Source organism: Epinephelus moara, chromosome 7 (assembly GCF_006386435.1).
Source record: "Epinephelus moara isolate mb chromosome 7, YSFRI_EMoa_1.0, whole genome shotgun sequence".
NCBI lineage: Eukaryota > Metazoa > Chordata > Actinopteri > Perciformes > Serranidae > Epinephelus > Epinephelus moara.
The window spans coordinates 30,546,921-30,565,473 of record NC_065512.1 but is presented as its reverse complement, the minus strand read 5'-3'; the positions used below and the strand labels follow the sequence as shown (position 1 = coordinate 30,565,473).

General features: G+C 40.7%; 1 protein-coding gene across 1 annotated transcript in view; it reads right to left on the bottom strand.

Annotated features, from left to right (window-relative positions):
- Positions 1-4,383: 4,383 nt before the first annotated feature.
- pth2ra (parathyroid hormone 2 receptor a) overlaps positions 4,384-18,553 on the bottom strand; it is a 95,777-nt gene continuing 81,607 nt past the window's right edge. The window contains exons 11-13 of the mRNA XM_050048833.1: positions 14,178-14,316; positions 10,265-10,306; positions 4,384-6,313 (exon numbers count right to left, since the gene is read on the bottom strand). Of these exons, the coding sequence (XP_049904790.1) occupies positions 5,927-6,313; positions 10,265-10,306; positions 14,178-14,316 (568 nt within the window). The 3' untranslated portion in view covers positions 4,384-5,926. The remainder of the gene's footprint in view (positions 6,314-10,264; positions 10,307-14,177; positions 14,317-18,553) is intronic.

Here is an 18,553-nt window from a genome sequence, read left to right as displayed (position 1 = left end):
AACTTCGGCTTACACCGGCTGCACTCCCCCTGCGCTGACAGTAGACCTGGTTTCAGCTGGCGAGCTTTTAGCGCACCTTCGGCGAAGCCTTTTGGCACAAAACTGTCACTGCGCCAAGCTGGATCTGTCGACACCTCCCCCTGCTGCGCCGCCACACCCATCTCAGCGCACCGCGGTCTGCCAAACTACCAAACTGAGCGCGCCTCGGGTTGCGCTGCTCGAAACTAGCTCTGCGCGGGGTTCGCCACCCTGCGCCACCTGCGCTGCGCCGGGAAACTAGAGCCCGAGCAGTCTAACTAGCAAGTGACTGGGACACGCCCATGCGCCGCACGCCTGGCGCTTTGCGTTTTAGACCATCTAAATAGGGCCCATAATCTCTATAAAGAGATATTGGCACATAAATGCAGATAAATTAGAAAAAAGCGAATGAAAAGCTTAATTGGTATATGATGATATTCGATGGGTTCTGAGATTGCATTTCGGCCAGACTGCATTCCGCCTCTTTTGCTCTCCACATGGGCTTGTTACATGCAGACAATCAAAGTCAGCAGCACCCCCAAAGAGCCGACTGCCCTTAACTTGAAAAGGCTTGTTCCCAGTTTTGTAGCTTAAAATCAATGCACTCAAACTAAAGCTGTATATTTGTCTCTTTAAGGAAAATAACAACAGGCCTATATTACAATGAATCAACGTTAACCATTGAAACTGGATAACAGATCATTTTTAATAATAACTGTAAAATAAGAAACCGAAGTATATCAGTATGGGATTCTTTAACACTCCAAATTGGCATAGTTTTCAACTAACCTATTCATTACAACAGCAAAATACAATTCCTGAAATTCAGTCATGGCTTTTGATTTTGGTTTGCAACCCCAAGATATTCAGTGGCCACATCATGCCACCCCATGAAAAATACTAATCAAACTATGAACAGAAAGCAGAATACTGCTGATACCAAAATGTTGTACTATGTAGATTGTGAATGCAGATGTTTGTTCATGGAGATTAGGATGATAGTTTACAGGGTATTGTGTTTTTTATTCCTCAAGCAGAGGTATTGACCAGCTCTTTTCAACTTGCAACAGTGTTCTTCAGCAAGACACTGAATGAACAGAAAATGTCATTAGGGAAATGGATATCTCTTCACCCTGTCTTCAGCCTAATGCATTTACTTGCTTGTAAGAGCACTCCACAGTTAGCTGGGTTATGCAAGTCTCTATATTTAGGTAATTAGTAAAGCTGAGCACAACATTATGTACTCAGTCTTACTTTATTCTCTATAATTGTATTCCTCTTACTTTATTCTTATGACTACTAATTATCAGATCCTTAATTTCTTCTTCTTCTGGCGTATGTCCTTAGACTGGCAGCTCCGTTGATGCAAACCAGTCCAGCGTGTCATCATCCACGTCGATTAGACCACGATCGCCATTCGGTGGCCGGTATATGGGGCAGCTGCTTATTATATGTTCTACAGTTTGTAATTGATCCCCGCATTTGCAGTGGGCACTGTCCGCAATGCCCCATTTCTGCATTGCTGCACCAAAGCATCCTATACCTGTCCTCAAACAGTTGAGGGTTGTCCATTGCTGTCAGGGCAGATGCTGACCAAGGACGTCCGTGGGATCTTCAATAAACTGGTGTAGCCTAGATGGTTCTGCTGACTTCCACTGGGCCCTCCATCTTGCCTTGACCCAGGAGGCTTTGGAGGTGACAGTTGGTATTGTGCGGAGCAGTCCTTGGGCATGTGCATCAGGACTTGAGGCGCGTGCGTTGTGGTGCCTCCTTAACGATCTTGTGGAGGAGGTGGGATTCACTCGTTTGTGCCTTTCGGGCAAGGGCAAGTGTTGCTGCTTCCTGTCTGACCTCAGCTGGAGCGATACCAGCGAGGACAGGTAAGTGGTTTGTTGGTGTGGCTCTCAGGCACCCAGAGACAGACCGTAGGGCAGTGTTGAGATCCTTCATTTATTCACACATCATTCATGAATTCATTCGTATCAATGGTGCAGTAGGCACCTCAGCCTCCTCTTCCAGGTTTCTGCTTTATATTGTTTTTGACATTTGACATTTTGGCTTTTTGTAGTAGAAAGAGCACATATGTAATTGATAGCATCAAAATGCTTTGCTGCCACCCTACGATCTGATTCTAGCAAGTGGCGTAATTTTTTTCACAGACAGTCTCATGTACTTCATTGTAGTGACAGTTTCAGCAAAAATGACGAAAAGTCACTTTCATTAAAGCTACCAACTGTAGCTTTAACAGAGATGTTTATGTATGATCTATTCATTTACCCTATTTATTCGAGTGAAAGAGCTAAAAGAGCTTGTTGAAAATAGGGAACTCTGATGCAATGTGCTCTGATCTGAGTTTTTATATATAGTGTGGGTGGGGTTATGTTAAGGGTTGCTCCAGTGCATTATTGAGCCATGGAAAATCCTGGACACAAAAATTGTGAAAAGTAGTTTGATGCTCCAGCTTTACCAGGACTTTAACCATTGCTAATCTTTTCTTTCAGGCATAGGATGTTGTTGTTGGATGGCCACATCCACTCAGACACAAATACTCTTCTGTCCCTCATTTTTGATGCGATTTTGGGAATGCTCACCCTCCGGAAGTAGGATGCAGATTGACCAAGAGGGTGGCAGAAACTCCAGCAACACTTCTATTACAATGTAAGTCAAAATTCCCTACAACCAAACACTGTTTTATTCAGTCACACTTTCCTCTTAATCATCAGTATGACTAATATGTGACTGTCTGTCTTTTTAAGAAACAGTATTGCGCAGAGGGAGTGTAATTATTCCAGTATGACAGAGGAAGATATCCAAGCCAGCCTGGGGAATTCATTTCATGTTTTGGTGTGATGCTAGAAGTCGCACAGACGAGGTCCCACTACTCTGAAACACATTGGAGTTGATGGCAGCAGAGATGACGAAAAGGGTGAACGTGCATTAGGTGAAATCACTCGAGTATCCTACAAAAAAAAAAATCTTTTTTTTCTAGATGAATACACACTCTTAAAAAGGATGTGCCAATTTGGAGTTAAAATAATAATGATAACAGGCAGCACGTTGGTGCAGTGGTGAACACTGTTGTCTCACAGCAAGAGGGATCTGGTTTCAACCCACCGGCGGGCTGCTGCCCTTCTGTGTGGATTTTGCATGTTCTGCCTGTGTTAGCGTGGGTTTTCTCTGGGTTCCCCCAAGGGTGGAAATTCCATTTCATTGTTTGGGGGGGACAATAAACAGAAATATTTCTCAAGAGTTGGGGGGGGGGGCCAACAAAGTTGCAGTCAAATTCACTGTTGTAACACATAAATGGAACCAGCATGGTCAAATGTATTTAATAATTATATTAAAAGTAATAATAATGCTTAGAACAGCATCCCTCCTCAATACAGTAGCCCCTATGTGAAGCTTTTTAGTATGTCATGAAGCATTTCCATAAGCACTCCAGGACTTTTTTAAATATTTTATTAAATTGCCTTTCATACTACAGGGTCTCTCTACTTACTTGGTGTTTTGGTGCACTGAAAAGTGATCGGATGTTGGTTTTTCTTTTTCTGCCAATTCTGCTGACCTTAATGGCCAATAAATAAGACACACATACACACACAAACACACACACCATGCTGGTTATTTACAGTAGTAGGAGAGAGGCAACACCTGTTAACTGAATTAAAGCTAATGTATGCCTAATTGGATTTAATTTTTTTTGCATCGTGTTGCGTATATAATTGGCACAAGTCCTTTCAGTTTTTATTATTATATAATTTAAAATTGTATAGTTTCCTAAAATGATATATTCGAGGGGACAATTCCCCGTTTTTCCAAAGAAGGGGGGTCCCAGACCTTCTGCTTCTGTTTCCTCCCACTTCTGTTTCCTCCCACACTCCAGAGACATGCAATTGGCAACTGCAAAATTGCCCGTAGCATATGTGAACATCAATAAAACTTAATCTTCCAATAATTGTTACATCTTTAATGTCATCATTTGAATAAGAGGTAGGATTAACCACTACATGGTAACAAACAACCACCATGGTTTCTGCTCTCTATTCACATTGTGACATACACAAGCTGAACTTACTAGAGTACGCCCACTAGCGCACGCACACGCACACACACACACACACACACACACAAACAGAACCATCACATTATGCATATTTTACTATGCATAACAATGTTATTATATACCGTATGACAACATTGACTACTAATTCCTTTACATTCCTCATTGGTTTTGTTGTTGTTAATGTTGTTTTGTTTTCAAGTGAAATGTGGAAAAATACTTTGTCCAGCACATCCAATCAGCTGACAGCTGGAATATCAAAAAGCACTTCAACAGGTAGTTGTTGAAAACATTGAACTTTTATCAGCAGTTAACAGGGAAGCCGGGAGGGAGGAAACATGGAGGAAGAAGGGAAGGAGAGGACAAACAAATATCACACAGAAAAACAGCCTAATGCATTTAGCACACACACGGACAAGACTGAAAAGAATCCTTTAAAGTTGACTTCTTAAAAGCGTCTGCTGGAGCAGGAGAGGCACGTGTACAAGATCCATACACCCCATCTAATGCACTGACAAATATGCATGCACAAAGCAGACACAAAACCTTTAAGCAGCCACCAAATGTAGCCCTTCACAGTCAGCACAAAGGTGATTCTTGAAAATACAAAAATTAGGATTTTAATACAGTCATAATGTCACTTTCTGTGTCCTATAAAAATGGTACGTGTTACTGCCTGTGACAATTGTTGTGGCCTTACTTACAAGCAGTACTGTAAACATAGCAAGTGTATCCACAAGTCAGCAGTTCAAGGTAATATGAAACAGAAAAAAGATCTGCATACATTTCACTTAGTTCCACTGGCAGCTGTAGCTTGAAAGTTTCTCTTCACAAAGTGGGCTGACTGTACAAGCAAGCCTGTCACCATGACACTTAATTAGTCCAAGACAAGGATTCATCAGAACACGGTGTCCTCTTACATGGGAGATACTGTCACCAGCTGGAATTAAAATTCAGCCAACAGGAGGGTTAGAAACTAAGTAAATTACATTGGATATGTAGCTTTGGAATATGGGAAGGAAATTACAGTAATCTACTGTACATGTTCAATGTTCAAATTAAGTGAACCTTTGCTGGCAAGAACAAAGGTTCATCATGTATACACATTCCAAGTGTTTTCTTTTACAGCTAAGAAAATGGTGGTACCCATATTTAGAAAAAAACAAACAAATAAAAAAAAAACCCTTTTTTCTTACCGCCCGTTTCCCCGAGTTTAAACATACAGTGTGCTTTTTTACCAACTATGGTTTAACACTTTCCTCAGTTGTGGTATTCAGCATCACAATAGCAGATTTGCACCTACTTCTCATAAAGTCAGACAGTCCAAGCAACAGCATAATTTCTATTCTTAACAACAGAGAGCACAATGGCATTGCCCTCCCTGAGAGGTTCTGAAGGTGATAAATGATTGTCTTAAGCTAGAAGGTCAATGCAGCAGCCAAGCTCATTCAAATGCATCATTTCAAATGTGTTTCATTCTTCCAATGACCTTTTGGCACCCTTACACTCCTACAATACATATCCTTATGCAAACAATCTCCACGAGTAATCAACAACATGTAACACCAAGGCTAAAAATGTTTACATGGTGAATGAAAAGTGTAGCTCTGGATTTGCTTTTAATACTGGCCGCTCAGGTTCACGGTCTGTGTCAAACCATCAGTTGGCCTTGATGTTTTTTATCCTTTGACCCTTGTATTTTATGTTCTTTTTTGTGAGGGGGGTTCAAGACATTTTCCCATTTCTTGCATAACAGCCAAAAATTGTTTGCCATTGATACCCTCTTTAAAAGTGGTGGCACAGCTCACCTACAAAAATTTTTTTTTTTTTTGCCACATTAGACGATGGCTACAGTGTTTCCTCCTCATCCTCAGCTGTTGCACTGGTGCTAAGTACAGGCAGATTTTCCTTCAGCGAGATATCGTCCACCCGCTTTGGGCCACTGTCCTCAGGTTCTTCAGGTATGGATGGGTCTGAGTTACTAATCACATATCCCGGGAGGGTGGCGTGCATGTTGACCATGGGGGGAGCTGTGCTCCGATAAACACGGCTTGAAACAAGCGTGGTGGAGCGGGTGGAAGGACCACCCCCTGCCAGGTGGGACTGGCTGCTTGTGCTGTTGTTGTTGATGCCGACAACAACTGAGCCATAACGATAGCGGCCGCAGACCACTGGGCCCTCCCACTCAAAGGCCAGGTTCCAGCGTGTCCATGTTTTCTTTATCTCTGTCTGGACCTGTGAGGATGGGAAGAACAAAGGCTATAAATATAAAAAATCATCTTGCAAAATCAAAAATCATTTGTTTTAATTTCTTGCGTGTCAGTGTAGACTGACGTTACTTGCTGCAGGAACTGTAATTCAGCCAATTCAAAATGTAAAAACTAGGGTTGGGTCAGTTCTCGGTAATACCATTTCGGTTCGGTACTCCGTCTTGGACAGCCTGTACTCGGGCGGAACGTACACAGAGCGGACTCCGCAGAGGTCCGCCCAGACTAAAAGTGGACATCCACAAGCCCTGTGCGTGCAAAGCTCAGATTTTACGACCGTGCGGACTCCGCTCTGGACACCAGTATCACACAAGAGACTGCTCGGCATTTATTTTTCACATCGTGGGGATTTTTAGGAAACTACAACGTGGAAGTGCACTCGACTATGGAAGCCCGAATGACTGCGGACATTCCTCGCGGAGTCCGCTCCGCTTACGGCCTATTTCCACCAGATGCGTGTTGGTTGCGTCTCCACTCCGGCACGGCAGCGGAGCCGATAGGATTCAATTCTAGTCAATGTGTGTGTTTCCACCGGCTGCGGCTGTGCCGCGTTCCAGCTCCGTCACAGCTCCGGCACTCCGGAGCCCTCCGCAACAGATACGCAGGACTTCTATTTTTGCCGGACGCCGGAGCACAACGCAGCAATTCAGCACAGAGCAGATCGTGCGGGGCAGGAAGTCGTGCACAGAAACAAAATAAAACATCCGGTTAATTTTCAAAATAAAATACACAGTGTTCACGGCGGATCATATTTCCCTGCACTACACCTTGAAAACTACATAATGGGCGGAGGCAGGCCTGAAGTCAACAGGTCAGAGGTTTTCAGACGTCATTTCACCCCGTTAACACCATGGACGAGGAGATATTAATCATGGCAGTGCACTGAGATGTTTTCCGGCGGAGCTGCACCACTCTGCACAGCAAACGCAGTCGGTGGGTATTGACGGATGGCAGAGCACGCAGTGGATAACCAGCGCTGCAGTTCCACAACAGACACGCATCCAGTGGAAATCCGGCGTTATAGTACGCGCACCTGTGTCTGCCTCTTCACCAAGCATACAGCAAGCAAGAGACAGAGGGGGGTGGGGCGGGGACTGAGCTAAGGGGTGCAAGTGCACATGCGCCGAGGCCTCTACTGTAGCCTGGAGTTTGTTTAACACTGACGGGGGAGTCGATAATGGCGGACAATTTAGTCTTGAAGAAATCAAAGAATGCGCCAATATGGCAACACTTAGGCTTTAAACCAGACAAAAGAGGCAACCCTTGTTTGCACTGATTGAGTAAGCTAAAACTGCAAATTTATTTGTAAGGAATAAAAAAAACAATGTGTTAAAGAAGCAACAGACAGCATTTTTGCCTATATATATCATTATGAAAATAATGTGGGTTGCACAGGGTAGTATACACAGTAAAATCAGACTATCAGCGTTTACACAGGTTACTTAGTGACCTTGCAATAAGCTTCTGCCACCGGGGACGAATTTTCGCGGAAAAAAATCTGCTTTACGGCAGGAAATGCGTCATGTATTGTCAAACTGGTCGGTCAGCCAATCAGGGACTGGAGCTTGTCCTTATGAGGAACTGGGCATGAGATAGTTGAATCAGGAGCACAATGGCAGACGGACAAAGTTTGAAGGTAAGTGAAAAACGGCCTCCCAGAAGAAAACAAGCTCCTCTGTCTGAGGAGGCGAGGATGCACAAAAAGGAGAGTGATAAAAGAAGAGGAAAAACAAGAGTAAACCTCAGTCAGGCGTTCAAGAGATGGAGGGAGCTCCGTGACCAAAGAGGCTTCAACACCGGTGTCCAGCTTTCTAATGGATCAGTAAGTAACACGGCTAAATGTTAGCTAGCCGAGAAAGGACTGTACTGTACTGGCTGCTAGTTCATTCCTAGCTGGCCAGCATCGCAAATCACCGCAACCAGGGACCGGGTAGCGAGTGTTGGTCGGCTGACATCCTCGTTGCCATTCTACGGCAGCCCTTGGACAGTGATTTACCCCCTTGTTTGTACTGATACTGTACATATTGGTATAATTTACTGTGAGTTGTTTGTACTGGTACTGTGCATTCTGGTATAATTATTTGCATTACTATTTGTTTTTTTCTTCAAATAAATCTGATAATTGTTGCTCGGTCTCTTTACTCATTTATTTAGTAGAGTGTCCACACACCTTCTCATTCTACATATACATAGAGGTATACTGGTGGCTTTACAGCCTACATTTTATTGATTATCTCTGATCCCCACTGTCAATCTGGTCTTTGCGACAGTGCGAGCAACACCGCTGACGCTAGGTGGCGCCAAGCTAAAAAAAAAACCGAACCCTATCTGTTGCCTCTTTAATGTCACTCTGTTGCCCTATGGTCGTTTTTTATTTTAAATGAGTCAATTGCACCCCCAAGTGGCGAAAATCCAGTATTACCGACTTGATGCGGTTTTTCACAAAAACCGGACCGTTTTTTTTTTTTTTTCCTCATACCAACCCAACCCTAGTAAAAACTGCTGTACTATGACAAAATGTCAATAAATCAGTAAGCAACTGCCTTCTGTTGAACACAGATCAACATAAGCATTCCGCTGAAGACATGTTTTTGGCTACATGACTTATAATGTAGTAGTGTACACCGATCAGCCAAAACATGAAAACCACTGACGGGTGAAGTGAATAACTTTGATTATTTTGTTCCAGTGCATTGCTCTGCTGGGAAACATTTGGTTCTGGCATTCACGTGGATACTACTTGACATGTTCCACCCACTCAAACACCAGTGGAGACCAAGTACCCCCTCTCATGGCAACAGTATTCCCCAATGGCAGTGGCACTGGTTACTTGATCTGCAGCAGTGTTTGAGTTGGTGGAACATGTCAGGTGGTATCCACATAAATGCCAGAGCCAAAGGTTTCCCAGCAGATCAAGGCATTGGAACAAAATAATCAAAGTTATTCACTTCACCTGTCAGTGGTTTAATGTTTTAGCTGATTGGTGTAAGTCCAACACTGACTTGCCTTCTAGCTCTGGTTTTGTCTCCTCCAGCTCTTTCAAAACAACAGCAAGTTTTTGAACAGGCTAAATGTTTGTATTCACCAGCATCATATTTTCAGCACTTTCACCACTTAATGTAATGGCAGGTAGCAAACACTCTGAGCTTGTTCACTGGACAGAGCTGTCTACTGTTCTCTATTCTAGTGTCAACTATACCCTGCATGTGTGGGTTGAATTACTAAAGCAATGTATTTAGAGCAGGTTAAAGCTGTGCAGAGCTGCAGAGTAGGGTGCTAATTGTACGTGTTGGCTGAGACCCTTTCACATTACATGAGTCATTTGGTCCAGTGTTGATAATAAAATGATGCTTTATGGAGCTGAGATTCAACAGAATGTTGTTTTATGTGTTTTATTTTGAGTTGTTTTGAGTTGTTTGTTGTAGAACTTCCGAAGGGTCCTGTAGGGTGACAGGAGTGTTGCACAGGATACAATGTGGTTTACAAAAGGCAAAAGAGAAGAGGCAGAAAGACCATAGGGAGCTTTGTGAAGATAAAACTGGCCGAAATGGCTATGCTGAATGCTAATTGGAAGTACTGAGTACAAAATGTATGAGACAGTGAAGGGAGACAGAGAAAATCACTGATCTCATGACAGCCCTTTTCATCACATTTAATTTGAGAAGGCAAGACACAATTGAAGTAGAAAGTAAAAGGACAAGTAGCTAATGACACTTTTTTACTTGTTCAGTCAGACCCTCGATTACGTGTGTAATTACTGTAGTAATTTACCCCTTTTTCAGAGGCTACAATTGATTTGTCACCAAACTGAAGTTTAATTCAAGCACTTTGTTAGTTTTCCATTTTTAATTTGCTAGTTTTGCTGTGGTTGTGCCACTTCTTTGTGATCAGTGCCATTTGAAAAAAGTGATCCACTCACCTCGCCGTTGCAGTAGCAGTAGATAATGGACACAAAGAAACCCTGAAAGGAAGAAATTGACACTCAAGTTGTGAGCTCAGATCTCAGTGGAAGGAAGTGAAAACAATCATGTGATGATTACAACAACTGATCAAATGTCATTCTCATCTGAATCCAATAACCACACTATCTATTATGAAGAGAGAATGCTAAGGATGTTCCAGACCAATGACTATCTCTTGGTCTCAAATGATGCTTGTCTTGTAAAGAACAAGAAAGGAAGTGATGGTAATCTCCCTGGCTGTTTTTTGTTCTGACCTGCTTCACCTCATGTTCCTGCCTCTCACTATGACAAGAAGTTTAAGAAGAGACAAAGTGGTTTTGTGAAAATGATGGGTTATGGGAAGGTGTGTGCATGCATGTGTGGAAATGTCTTTGGAAACTAAAGCACAGTATTAACTGACCTAAAATTTTGAACAGCAATATAATATGAAAAAGATTTTTTTTTTAAAGTATGTTAATTTGTCATCAGGTCAAAGTGCATGGGTAGGGGTTAGCCCATGGGTCAGCTAGTCTTTGGGAGAGATTTGCAGTAGCTAATGAACAGTGCAGAGAGGCCACACAGCCAGGGCAGTTTTCTAGCTGCTTTTTATATCTATAAAACTCCTTTGACACAGGGGACTTCCATTACAGGAGCATAGCCATCAGAATAGAGTTTTATGCCAGCAAATGACAGAGCAGACAACAAACAGATGTATGATTTGCCCAGGGTGTGAGTGGCTTCAGTGAAGAGACAACTGGATGTCAAACATCATTCAAATTGAAATATTAGAAATTTTGGCACATGCAATTTAGCTCCTGTAGTCATGCGAACACATCTAGTCTGTGCAGCACCTGTTCCTGAGCACACGCACACATATGTTTGATATGAGGCAGTTATGTTGAAATTTTTTGCTTCCTTATATTTGAATTTTCAATTTTATGTTGTGACAATGCTGTGATTAATGTGCGGTTGGGGTTAGGCACAAAAACACTTGATTAGGGTGAGCAAAACATGTTTTGGCTTGGAATGCCAGGTTTGGTCACCACAAAGATGACTGGAAATGTCCCGATCTCTCCTTATGAAAAAACTTTCCTCCTGTTGACAACTCAACTCATGTACATGTAATCTGAACTACGTCATGCATACAAAACATACAAACCGAACCTAACCGATCCAAGGTTTTCAGAAATGTACAGCACCATTATTTAATTCTGGCCACTGGGCTGTTTTTGTAAATATAGTATATCTAAGAAGGGAGCACTCTGATCTAACATTTATCAGAAATTGCCCCCAAGGAATAACTAGTTTTTTTGTTTGTTTTTTTTTTTTAAGTCTCAGTCTGAGCACTGTTATGTTGACATATGTGAGTAGGTCTGTTTATTATCATCTTTTCATGAAGGCACATGTGGTTCTCATCTCTAGGTGCTTTGCATGTGTTGGATGAAAGACATGAGATAAATAATGCAATACTGCTGACAGTAGAGTAGAGTCGGGCTTGTTCTTTTATCTGGTTAAATTTGGCTGTGATGGTGTGAGAAAAGAAGCATGTGATGCAACACAGTGACTTTGGATTTTCCTCACTGTTAACATCTTTGTCAATGTTGCCTTACTTGTGCTGTTTTTGCCATCAGTTCAATACTTATATAATATGTTATAGAGCCTGGGTTCCACCGTGTATTTGGCTCTTTCCTCTTTATTAAACAGTCCCTATTATATACAATCAAAATCTATTCTTCATCTTTTATTTTCAGACAGGTGCAAAGTCATTGTCATCGAGCACTTCTCATATTTTTGCAATTGTGTCCATTTGGCAATAACATGGCTTCAAACAAATCTGCTCATGCTGGGGTAAATGGAGTCATGCAGCTGCAATTTCAGCATTAAACTGGGCTTTTGTCATGTCCCTGGCCACCATCCCAAATGCAAACACAGACACTTTTTTTCAAAAACTACAAAACCATTTCATGTCTGCTAAGTTTGACTCACTTGTTTCACTTAGATAAAACTTATTTAAACCAGCAGCCATTTAAAAACACATTAAAATAAAACTGATGTTATTTAAGTTCACTCCTGTGTGGGTGATTAATACCTGTAGTCATAAGATTTCAGTAAGAATTAGATGCACTCTATCTGCAGTCTAATTTAAGGAAATAGCAGCACATAATCATGTATGGGTCACACACTTTGGGTCATTGGATTTAGTCATCTCAATCAGTCTATAAAAAGATGTTTTTACACAGTGAACGTAGTCAATATGAGTCATTCTTTCTTTCTGTTTGTGAAGACACCTCTGTGAGCTCTGAATTACATCATGTTTTGTCCATTAGCCATGAATAGTGACAGCTGGTGTATGGATTTCTCTTTCGGTAAATTTCATTTTAAGCTGTCTATGTGTGACCCATGACTTACCCACTACCTCATGTGACAGACCTCTGCTCAGTTTACTTCCCATGATGGACGTTGCTAACATTGTAAGACAACCGAACGCCCTCAAAAGACACTTGAGTTGTGGCCTGAAACATGTTTTGTGAAGTCACAGTGACCTTTGATCACCAAATTACAATCACTTCATCCTTGAGTCCAGGTGGATGTTTATGCCAAATTTGAGGAAATTCCCTTAAGGCAATCCTAAGATATTGTGTTTACCAGAATGGGACGAATGAACAGATGGACTACTGATAAACATACCTCTGGCCACAGCTGTGGTGCAGAGGCATAAAAAATAATAATTATAAAAATTGCCCAGAAAAGTGTGAGCTAATGACAATACGCATTTAATCTGCTGACGTGGTACTATGGAACGAGCTCCACTGTGGTTGACAATAATTGCCTTTGCTACACGGGTCTTTCATTCCATTTTTCATTGTAATGGAAAAACACTTTTTCATATAGCAAAAGAATACTGTGGACTTTGTACAATAAACCTTTCCTGTGGTCTAAGACAAATCTAAATGCCCATGTATGATAGACATGTTTGCTCTATAATGAATTTCACATGTAATGAGCAATTATTTAATGAGCATGTGTAACTATTCTTGGCTCCTGTGGTGTAATCTGATTTGCTTCATCCATTTTAATTTCCCCATGGAAGTGCTCTCTTCCTGATTCATTCGGGAACTGCCCATTAGTTCGACAGCCCATTGGTTCGACATCCCATTGTTCCAACCATATTAAACTCATNGTCGAACCAATGAGCTGTCGAACCAATGACATGGACCCATTCATTCATCATATTAAAATTAAAGCTATTTAAGGTCAAACTGAGAATTATTTCATTACAATAGCTCGTAACATTAGGGCAGAAATATACACTCAACACTGTAAAACATGTTTTGTAGGCCAAGGTCAAAAATAAACTCTGATAAAGGTATGAACTGTATTTTAGTTAATATAAGGGAAAGGTCGTGCCTACGCGTAGTATGAAATTGCTCATTTAAACTTAGGCAGAGTTGAATTATGACACAGAATCAAACTCATTATCCAGATGCTTCACAGAATAATGAAGTGCAGTCTTGAATCTGACACTGACAGTCACCCAGTGTGAAATGGAAATGTTAAAGGTTGTAATGAGCCAGCTCTCAGTGGCAGGCACACACCACAGCCTTTATTACACAGACTGTATATTTTGTTGTTTAGATTCAGTTTGAGTGACTACGCTGAATTTGAGACGTTGACATCAAAGCGATTTAAATTATGCATGACTCAGCCACTTCAGTAGAAAGACGGAAAATCAATTAACTACCTGATCTATGAATGCGAGAATCAAACTTGGATTGGCTCATGCTTGTATGAGTGCTTGCTGTATAAGGGCAAATAGTGACCTTTCAGGGCAGATTTTTACATAACGCATTAGCAGCTGCAGTGTTGTGATAACTGAAAAGTGCTGATTACCTGAAAGGAGTTGAAGAACAGCTCACAGTACATGCGGATCTCCCAGCTCGGTCCCTCAAATGTAAGAGGCATCCCAACAAAGATGATGTAGTGGATGCCAAACACTAGCACTAGCACAAGGGTGGACTTTGCCAGTTTCCTGTGGAGACACACACACACATACTTGAATATGTGTACAGAGCAGAGCCCAGCTGCTTTGGACTTTTGAGGCTCATAGTAATTTCAGTATTTGATAACAATTTATTAACAATTGAATTAGGCAATTTATTGACATTCTTATTAGGGGTGAGAATCAGCAGAGGCCCCATGATATAATATTATTGGGATTTTAAACGTGTTGCAGTATGCCAAGTATTGTGAAAACATATATTGTGATATATTTAAATTCATTACCTTTTTTTTTTTAAACTGTGAATTATGTCCCCCAAGGAGACTTTCTCAACATCTGTTTTATCTCATAAGATAAAGTTTTCAGTCTATTCATCTCACTTAAATTATTTTTGTTGCAGAAGAATGTATCTAGTTGACTGAAAAAGCAACTGATATTATTATCTAGCAGGCTGCCAAAAGTTGAATTTGTATTTGTGATACTTGGCATCTGTGTATCGATATGATATTGCCACACAAAATATTGTGATACTATGATGTACAGTATTGATCTTTTTCCCCAACCCCTTATTTTTATACATAAAACAATTACAATGTTGAGTTTGATAAGGAACCCGTGTTTATTTGTCAGAGAACAACCTGCAGACATGACATAGCATAACTTTGCAAATGTATGAACTTGGCCAGCTTCATATGCGTAATTGCTGAACAAAATTGTGTGAAATTTGAGCTTCCGTTTTTGCAAACAAATTAAGTTTCACATCAACATAAAAGCAAATATGTTTAGGGAGATAAATGATCAGCACATTTGTTTTGTGGTTACTGGGTTAATGGCGTCTAACATCCTAGATACTGAGTGATTTTTTTATTTTCATTTCCAAGGTGACATCCTTTCCACAGATTGTAATGGGTACAGGAAAACAACTTGAGGGAATATTATTTTGAGAGAATTTACTCTGCTTCCTCAGCTCTGTAACTACTAGACTGCAACACTGAATAGCAGGAACTTTTTTTCCCCAGCGTTTTGTTTAGGCTTACCTGTATTATAAATATATCCTACAAAGTAAATCCGGGTCTCTATTTCCCAAAGCATATAACAGCTTTTTGGTATTTTGCTGACTTGCTAACTCCAGTCAGCTAAATCAAGAAGTGACAGATGTTTGAATTTCTTTGGTAAACAACTTTTCCTCCAAGGACTTTTTCCAGCTACAGGCATATTTTTAGTTGAGGTGTCACCACTGTTTTAATTAAGTTTTGGTCATTATACATAATCTTATACATCATCAAGTGCTGCTTTGGGTGCTTTAATTAAAAAAAAAAAAAAATTCATTACTCCTCTGACAATCCAATCACTGCAGAATATAATACATTTTAATCCTGCATCCGTTGGATATTAACACACTACAGGGGGTAATGGGTGTGTTACGTGTGCACAGTGATCCTTTCAAACAATGTCTGACGTAGATGAGCAAACACACACAATGCTAAACTTTATCTCGTCCTAGCTGACTGATTAAGATGCGACTGCACAAAACACGGCTTTCATGTTCAAACAAATCTCAGAGTCAGTGCCACACAGCCATCACACAAGCGTAGCTAAAGCTCAGGCGGACCTCCTGAGAAAAGAATGCAGGGTTCTTCATTTCCTCCTTTTCATTGATGGAGACTGTCTGGATTGTATCTAGCGGCAGCTCGGGGCATGCAATCAACCCGACAGAAGTGAAAATTCTGATTGGAAAACAGTTTTCTGCAGTTGGTGTGCAGAAAGAATTGAGATATTGACACTCCCATGAGGACTTCAGCTTCTTGTCATGTCTTCTTGTGTTGTTGGTGTATTTATTGGCATGATGATCCATCCAGAAAGGAAATGCTGCATCTATTCAAACACAGCTGGGAGTCCTGTGAGGAGTCATGGAAGATTTTAACAACAACTCCAGGCAAACACAACTTATTACAAGAGGGAGACCATGCTCTTATTTGTTTTGAAACCATATCTGTATGATACACTGTAAACTACCTGAAAGTAGAGCATATGTATTCATTCACCACATCTGTTTCCAGTCACTGAGCAGGGTTGCAGCAATTCCCCTCTGCATGGGAGAGGTAACTGGTCTGTCTCCTGCTACCTCCACAAGTGACAGCAATTCTCTGCAGCAGCTCTGAACCATCACATGCATGTGAATTTCAGTTTACTATGAGCATAATGAATGTCAGTTAATTCCAATCAAAGCATTATTTCAGCCAGGCCACAATGCTAAGTATCTGCATACATTTCAATATTGCCAAATGAAACCAAACCATAATACTTTATAGAATACATATTGATGATAATTCTTTATTTACAGGGCTATAAGATAAGTGATTGCCCCAACAGATGAGGTCAAACAATAATCTATTTCCCTGACCCCTTCTCTTAGCAGTTTAACTGCTGAAAAGTGAAAATAAAGAATAAACAAGGTTCAGCCCAGGTAAAATAGAGGTAACGTAATGCAATCCAAGAAGCAATTTGCAGTCAGTTTCGATATTTTTTTCAGCAATTACATTTTTTAAATTGCTTCCACAGCATCCATGGTAAACAGGTTGAAGGCATCTGACTATTATTATTCATCAAAACGTACTGGGTTTGGCTTTTTATAATCATCCAATTAAGTGGTATATCCATACTCTGTGACTGAAAAACCATACCACTATATCTTTGCAAAGGAAACGTAATGGCATTTTTCAACACTATCAGCTATAATATGTTAAGTAGTAATAAACTGTAGTTTAATTCTAGCAAGATACTGGAGATATCATGTTGTTAGTGGGTAAGTTTATTTTATTTATTTATTCAACATTGAAAATGCAAGTTCTATTTACTTTTACAAGTTCTCAAAACAGTTTTGCTGACCGCAATCATACCTCATCTGCTTCCTATTTGGGCACCATAACATCTCTCATATTTTTCTGTCTATATGCTGTATTTGGCTTACATTCATCTTTCAGCATGGCCTCCAGTTTACTGCACCCAATCACTATCCTCTTTTCTGACAAAGCATACGCTCATCTAATCGACACAAAGCAACCTCGCTTGCAGCATTCAATATAATGCTCTTCTTAGAAAACACACTGTAATTAGAATGTTTTTATCTCACGCATTGAGGCCAGCACCAGCAGGCGAGAATAATAGTGATAATTGCAGATGTTAAAATGCTGGAACACATTATGTTTCTGTGTGTGTGTGTGTGTGTGTGTGTGTGTGTGTGTGTGTGTTCAAACATGTATTACTGACGTTGTGGGGACATTCGTTTACACAGTACATTGTGGGGACTTGCCTACTTTTTCATTACGTGGCAGGATTAAATCTTGGTTTAAGGTATAAGGTTTAGCCATGTAATGATAAAGGTTAGGGAATGGTCCATTTGTGTATACACATTTGCTTTGTATGTAACATTTTTAATAAAACAGGAATGATGGTCAGGAATTCAATCTGCTGGGCATTATCGTATCTAATCTAATGTGAAATAGGGATAACATACAAAAAGTAAATGTAATGTGTGTTAAAAGCATGAATCGAAGGCTAAGACTTTGATTGTTGATCTTACGGTTTAACTACTTGCATCCCCACTATATAAAAGTTGTGGCTGACAATGGCAGTTCTTGGTCTATGGTGACTTAAATTTTATTCTTTCCCCTCCTTTGGTAAATAAGAACATTATGCATACAACTGTGGTTGGGCATTTTTTCTGAGCTCCGACAGTTGAAAAATGTTAAACTTTGGGTAAAAATGCTGCACTTGTCATTGTCACTTCAGGCGTTTAATAACAGTGGAAGAGAGACAAACTGTCAAATCTTACATGTACAAGTGCTGAACAACAATTGTTAATATACTATTATATATATATATATACATATATATACATAATATGCTTCCTTTCATGAACCCACACAGACCTGCAGGTCCAATTTCCCTCCCTACTTGCTTTAGCCTTCCCCTCATCCAAAGCAAGCTCTACCTTGTGCCGGCATGCTTTACTTTCTGTGGATATTCCGTATCATAGCAACCAGACACGACCATTTCAGTTGAAAGAATGCTGCGCCTCAAAAGCGCTTTCAAACGCTCCCAGCTGGGCATTTCCTGAGGAGCACATGCTGTTTTCAGCTGGAAAAAATAATTGTTGGACACAGGCCTTACTCAACAATTTAAACCTCGATTCTGACACCTTCTCTAAACATCATAATCACTTAACATTGTTGTGATGGCCTCGGCCATGTTGTGTTTTGCTGGC